At 40.7% G+C, this 7,500-nt stretch overlaps 1 protein-coding gene across 1 annotated transcript in view; it reads right to left on the bottom strand.

Annotated features, from left to right (window-relative positions):
• Positions 1-7,500, bottom strand: part of LOC137974947 (protein retinal degeneration B-like) — a 37,603-nt gene that overhangs the window by 18,369 nt on the left and 11,734 nt on the right. Inside the window, exons 5-8 of the mRNA XM_068821964.1 lie at positions 5,920-6,505; positions 4,966-5,132; positions 3,643-3,955; positions 571-752 (exon numbers count right to left, since the gene is read on the bottom strand). Coding sequence (XP_068678065.1) covers positions 571-752; positions 3,643-3,955; positions 4,966-5,132; positions 5,920-6,505 — 1,248 coding nt within the window. The remainder of the gene's footprint in view (positions 1-570; positions 753-3,642; positions 3,956-4,965; positions 5,133-5,919; positions 6,506-7,500) is intronic.

Raw genomic sequence — 7,500 nt, 5'->3', positions numbered from 1 at the left:
CTCGAGCTGTTCAAAGGCTGAAATATACTTTACGTTAAACTTTGACCAAACGTTTTGTGCACGCCTTTACTTAGATGTGCTTAGAGTGGGCAGAGTTTTTCATGTCGTTTCAGTTCCGCAAACTTGTAAAACTGTTTCATTCTTACAAGCAAAAGTAAAAAAGATAGAATTGTTTTTCGGATTTTGACGCGCAATCGTTGTGGGAGTTAAAACCACCCGCTTGACTTAAACAAGTTTCCTTTCCCGCATTCCTGATTATCTCAGAGATATAATAAATATCTTACTAATCTCGTTTTCTCGGTCCGTAATGAACGCTACGGATCCTCGTTTTTTCCCGTTGATTTGGCCATTAATCAACGGGGAAAAATTCGGTCCGTAACTTACAGTTTTGACCTCGAACTCGGTTAGTAAGAGGTATACATAAACCACTGCAAATCGTTATCCATTGATTTCACTGTGACGGTAGCCGAACGCTCAAAACGTTCGCTTGTGATTCTTCATCAAAGAAGTTGACTTGCTTTAAAACTTGGTTGTCACAAAATCTTGCAATCCACTTAGTCGAATACTCACCTCGCCTCTGAAGCCTTGGCCTTCATCGGACTTCAGAAAATCCCTGTAAACCATGTTGGCAGTCACCACCATGGAATTCACAGCCTCATTGTAAAACGGCGAAGAAGAAACCATGAGAGATATTGCACTCAAGGGAAAACTACTAGACACCGGAGTAAAGCCACTGCTAACACTTCCTTTGTCTGTGAGAGAGAATAATCATATGATTGTCTTAACAGTGTCGTCATGAGATGCCTGAGGCGTTTTAAGTGTCTATGAAGTAAAAAAAATATCTTTTGCTTATTTCAAAAACCTTTCAAAATGATGAAGAACAGTGTTTTCTATCGTGGAATACTTTCTCTCGTTCTGGATATATTCAATTTTTTTTCAAAAATTTATGACGTCGCAAACTCTACAATGACTGTAATTACTCACAAAATTGAGAATATCACCGAAAATGTTGGATGGGTGTTGTTCAAAGTTGTCAAGGGTAATCTACGTCAAGGAAGGCACAAAAATAATAGCATCTATGCTGTTGCCATGGCAACCATTTTGCTGCCGGGTCTATTTAAAGCATGATTGATTTTATCTCTTATTGTCGTAATAAGACATGTTCACTCTCGGTAAGCTTATACAGAGAAGTAAAGCATTATGGGCAGCACATGCGTTTCAAGTCTGACCATCTGCCAGTACTTATCTGTTCAAAATCAGAGATATTCGATTCATTGCAGAGAGGGACTGAAAACGAGTGTTGAAATGGCAACATCTTAATGGGTGTCAATTTGTGTCTTCTCTGATGTACATTACTGGTGCCAAATTTGAAGATCATTACTCCAATATATGTCAGTTCTCAATTTTGGTATTTACCTAGGCCCGTTTAAACGGTTTCAACGATTGCTTCAACACGCATCTAACACTTTGTTGAAAACGAATGTTCGGTGCTTTTGAAAAGGTCGTCCAACATTGTGGAAAGCGTAAAAAATGTTGAAAGCTTGTTGAAAGCGTGTTGAATCAAGTTTAAATCGGTTTAAACTTTCATTCAACAGCGATTCAACTTTTCCTTTGTTCCCGAAAATGTTGAATGGTGCTGAAGTCGTTTGAACAATCTGTTCAACAATTGTAGAACACGCGCATGCTCACATCAGGCCGCAAAAGTCAATATGGCGGCACGTAGTTCATCTGGACGAGAGAGAGGCTGGTTTCTAGTTCTTAGTTCCTCGCAATCAAACAGCCCATTTCCGAGTTGCTGCATGTCTCAGTTTCAAAGCGAGTCCTGGTGCACAACCGTTCAAATGGAAACGAGTTGCGTATTCTTATGCAAATCAAATTCATTTTCCTTACAATAGTTGAGCACCAAGACTCACTTCGAAACCGAGGCAAACAGCAACTCGGAAATGGCCTAATCGCTATAAGTGTCGGTTGTTTTGTTTTGTTGACGCAATGTTGGAACCGTTTGAACGGCCTCCGCAAAACTTTGTTTTTGCATCCAACATTGCCCAATATACGTTCAACTTTTGTTAAACGAATGTTGGTCAAATGTTCAAACCGTTTAAACGGGACTTTACAGCCATTGCACAGTTTGTGACTTCATCAATTTTTGAACAAAAACTTGAATATCTCTGGAACGAGAGAAGGTTTTCCACAATGAAAACCATCATTCTTTATAATCTTGAAAGGTTTTCAAACCAAGCAAAAGATTTTTTTTTACTTCATTACACAGGTAATTCATCAATCTAAATATCGCTTTACAGAAAAGCTCCAATCATCACACATCTCCAGCTTACATTGTATACACCTGCTACACAAGCTTAGTCAAAACTTGCCACACACTTGTTGGCGCGGCTTTTCAATTGGGAGCTTACGCACCCTTAGTATCGCCAGACGTTCACCCACCCACGTGGCACCGAGGTTATTTGTGCCAGAACAAAATGGCGTCCAATCGATGAAATCGTGTGGCATCACGATCGATACCCGTGGGACATCCTGCGTAACAATCTCGACCCCAGAGTTCATCTCTTGACTGAGGCAGAGAAGAGCTCTGGGGTACCCTGAAACAAAGTGTCTTCTCATTGGTTTTCGAGAGGAAAAATCAAAAGCGTCTCTAATTGGTGCATTCATGTTAGCACGAGGAGTGAGCAAGCGCCGTAAGGTTAAAATAGGCAATCCCTGATATAACGCAGAGTCTGGTGTCATTCTGTGGTTAAATCACGTACGTACCTGAAAAATGTATTTGAATGCCTTTGTGAGCTTTAATCACTCGAAAATAGATTTAACTTGAGTGTGTACCGTTTGACCCGTAATAGCAGGGGTGCAGGGATGGCGCAGAGGTACGTGGTGAGAGCACTCGTCTCCCACCAACGTGGCCCGGGTTCGAATTAATAACAACATTAACTGATCTTTGGAGGAGGGAGGAGGAAACGAAGAAGAAGGAGAAGAAGAGGAAGAAGAAGAAGAAGAAGAAGACGACGACGAAGAAGAAGAAGAAGAAGAAGAAGAAGAAGAAGAAGAAGAAGCAGTGTTTCTTAAAACATAACTTGCAGCTTGTCAGCTGAAAGTTATGTTGTACAAACAAAACGATGTAAAATTTAGTAGATTTATTTCTAGAACGCCTCCCTTAGGAGATCCAGTACGCCCACTGTTGTAATAGGTAAAGGTAAAGTCTCTGTTACGAGCCTAGGAAGGCCCATCAGGCCGGCGCTTATCTCCGGTTTCCGTAGCATGAAGCGACTAGGAGTATTTATACTCCTCCCTGGATGGGATGCTAGTCCATCGCAGGGTTACCCCCAGCATTACGCCGGTACCCATTTATACACCTGGGTGGAGAGAGGCACCGTGGGAGTAAAGTGTCTTGCCCAAGAACACAACACAATGTCCCCGGCCAGGACCCGAACCCGGACCACTCGATAAATGAGGCCACCGCGCCTCCCACCCACTTTTGTAATAGCCAATCAAAACAAAGCTATCTCAGCGTCAAGGGAAGTATGATACTTTTCGCAGGAAAAACCTGTTCCTGAAAATGTATTTACTCGGGAAAGGGTTGACTCAAGGAATTAGAGGTGATAGAGGCCGGCCTTGATCAGCTCCTGATATTACCTGAATCACTCTCCGAATAAGGACAAAGTTGAGACAGCAAAGTGAGTGCTTTTGAGCAGATCGCGGGACATTCCACAAGTCTTAACGCGATTCTCCCGGCAGCTCCCCTGTAGTGCAAATTAACAACCGCTTCAAAAGCTTCCTGTAAAAGTGTAAAGTCAACGTCACGTGACGTAGGATCCAGGCTCGCGTCGACCTGAGTGCCTCCGTGGATCACCAAAATGAGGCTCGTAATGCGAGAAGTTGGTAACGAGCATGTTGAGGTGTCGCTAAATTTCTGGCACAGTGGTTCTTTTCTCAATAGCCGGGGAGACTGAAAATAACAAGAGAAAGATAAGGCAAGTGGCTGTTTCCACTGTAATGAAAATTCTCGTTAGCGAGCTGTCGTGCAAGTCTCAAGTGTAAAGCGCATGTGCTATGCATGTGATTGGCTTGTTCCAAGACTATGCCCGTGAAAGTCCACACGACAATCACCGTGCAAGCATAGTTAATGGATGGTGATGGTTATGAAACTCGACAAGTTCCTTTGTTTTATGTTTTTGTCCGTATTTTTGGCCTTGACCCTGCAAGAACCACAACCTTTTTTCGAGAAGATAACCAATCAAATCCTTCGATTAAATTATGCGCAACTAATTTGCAAACCAGTGCGAAGCCAAAACAAAAGATTGTTCTCGCTTTTGAAGATTGAACGGTTTCATGACCAATCCCTCGATTAACTATGATGCAAGCAAGCGTCTCTCGAGAAAAGCCAAAAAAACGTCACTTTAAGATACACTGAACAGTTCCACTGAATACTATTGGTTATTGGTCACCCCAAAAAATTAATTTTATTACGCCCGACGATTTTCCTCGTTACTCTCGGCGAAGAAAACTCCATTTTCCAAAAAAATCAGTTTGGGTGGAAAATGAAGCAAAAAAAAATTCCGCAATCCAACAAAAACTCTACTGAATAAGAAGCCTTTAGAAAGGGTACAGCATTTATGAAAAAAATGCCAAAAGACAGTAGGGACAGCACAAGGAAACCTTTTAAGCATCCTTGGAGAAAAAAAACTGATATTTAGGCTAGCACACAAATACGAGGTGTCCAGACCCATGAGATTTTGTAAAAAAAAACAAAAGTTTACGAGATTTTCTTAATTTTGGACAAAGTAAATCAACTGCTTGAGTGAAGCATTTCGTAGTTCCATGGACTCAGTTACTTGCACTCCGCTTTTCTAAGAGACACAAAATTCAGGGATACACTGCCGGTAAATGTCAAAACTTTCCTCCGTCTCCCCATAAATCATTCAAGAATCACTAACTGTTTTCTTTCTGAATTTTTACCTTGTCCAAACTCTGTTCATCTGTTACTGATGACGCAATGGAATCCAACGACTCTCTGCTGCCCCTGGAGGAATCTGTGTCCAATTCCAAGCTCTTGAAACTATTTCCAAGTTCCACATTATGAATAGACAGCAGATTGGAATTAAGATCCCCGCCCTCCAGTTCCTCTAAAAAAGTTGTTTTTAATAGGTGATGTTAACGCATGCACTTTTATTCCAACAGCATTATTTTACTAATACTCTAATTAATAATAGAGCGGTTTTCAAATGAGTGTCGTAAAACCAAAACCAAAGTAATTACTTTGGCCAATCAAAAACGACGGAGACCATCCAGTAAACCAATCAAAACTCGAAGTAATTACACGTAGCCGACACAAAGCGCGGAAAAATGTGCACGCGCGAGCCACGCATGGTTTTGGTTTCACTTCTAATTGGTTGAAAAACTGGCGCGAGAACTTTGAACCAATCACTGAGTGAAGTAATCATAAACCGATTAAACATATTCCGGAATAGGAATGCACGGCATAGAAGTTTAAAATCCTTCACTTAAATTGTCACACTAAAATTGTCAAACACCCACTAAAGTGCTATTTTAAACATATCTTTATTATCCTTGTTGCTTCAAAATACCAGGCATATGTAGTTTTAAATCATCAATCAAAGTATTCTTATTCCGCAAAAGGTTCAATCGAACGCACCCTAAAATGTGTCTATTTTAATTTTTATTTGAATAAAGCAGGTGTGCTTTGCACTTTACCCTCTAGAAGGTGAATCTTGAATTTCTTATTCTTAGTGACCAATCAAATCAACGATACTGGGAAGTATATAGACACGTTCATAATGCCCAAAAAGAACGTTTTCAGTTTTGGGTCTAAAAAAATTCATGAAGCGTGACCATTCCTATGAAAGCTAGTTTAGTCAGTCTTATACTAGTCAATAGGAATTTGCAGCATACCTTGAGCGTCGAAAAACTCCTCATCTTCGGATTCCGAGTCTGCAGTTTCTATTGTACTCATTCTGTATCCCTTAAGATAATCAGCTTGTGCCAATCTTCTATTTGCAGATCCATCAGAGGTTAAACTCACCTCTTTCTGGCTCATCCCGTTACATTGTGCGTTTATTATGGTTCGCTTATCATTCAAAACTTGATTCTTGTCTTCCTCATCATATCCAAACTTCTCCACTGTTATAGCAACAGGTGAAGTACATACAGTCCCCTCAATTCCCTCCAGTAAACCGTTAGAAATAGGTCCTATTTTGGCACCGTTGTTATTTCCTTGAACATAGACAACACTTCCTCTGCCCTCATTCGCAAAACCTTCCTCTTGTTCTGATTCACAATCATGAGAAGACCTTCCAGTGATGACAAGGTCAGAAATCCCGCCCATTTTCCTGGACAATATCCTTTGTGTTTCTTCCTCCAGTTTCCTTATATCATCAATCGTTAAACCGTACCATTCATCCTGCCACACCCATGCTTGTCTGTGGCCCATCAGCATGGGACGTCGCAAGCCATAGTGGATAAAATGTTCGATTTTGTTCTAGAAACAAGAATGCCAAAAGGTGATTAGCCTATAAATGAAATGAAAAGCAAGCTTTGCACGATATTTTTGGGGTAATTAATACCCCTATTGTTAGTGAATTAATAAAAGCAATCCTAGGCGCATGTCATTTAGCTTCCCAACTCCTAATTCATTTCAATAGCCCTTAGTTACCTGGCCAATGAATGAAAGTGAGGCCGGAGTTGACCTTGTTTTGATAGAAATCTCACTGCTTTTCTTATGTAAAGTCTTATTAATTAGCATGACAACAACATCGATAACATAGGAAAAGGAGAGAGGTCTGTATCATAACAAGGTCAACACCAGCCTCACTTTCATTTAAAGGCCAGGTAACTAAGCACACAACTGGAAAGAAGTCTATTCCATCCAATGCATCCACGATTTCTTCTTACCCATGGCAGTGGTTTCAAATATCGGTAGTAATGACGGCAGACAACAAAAAAGGTTGCCTACTTCACTCAGAGAAGTTGGCTACTTTTTTTCAAAATTGAAGTAATTTAAGACAGATTCTGTCAAACCTAAGATTAAAATTCATTTTGCCAGTGACATCAGTCGTTACATACTCTACTCAAACCAGCCCCCACCTTTAATGGAAGGGATGCCCCCCAGTTGACGAGTAAAATAGTCTGGCGTTAGACAGAGATCAGCTGCCAGAGGTGCCATTACAAGCTGACGTCTAATCTCATCCAAGAGAAAGATTATTATAAACTGCCACAAGACTTTGTGATAATTATGTGCAGTATATAAATCATAATTAAGTAAATCACGATCGTCCGGGTGAGTGTAGTCCTGAGAAGGACTGTTTGAGATGACACTGACCGACATTTCGACAGCCTGAGCAAAAGTCATCTTCTTGACTCTGAAGATGACTTCAGCTCACGTTGTCGAAACTCCTGGGTTCAAACCATTTACAATTGTGGTATATAAATCCTAAACCATAAAACATAAACCAGGGATGAAACATTATGGGATAA

This window comes from Montipora foliosa, chromosome 11 (genome assembly GCF_036669935.1).
Source record: "Montipora foliosa isolate CH-2021 chromosome 11, ASM3666993v2, whole genome shotgun sequence".
Taxonomy (NCBI): domain Eukaryota; kingdom Metazoa; phylum Cnidaria; class Anthozoa; order Scleractinia; family Acroporidae; genus Montipora; species Montipora foliosa.
This window is presented reverse-complemented; position numbering and strand designations above follow the sequence as displayed.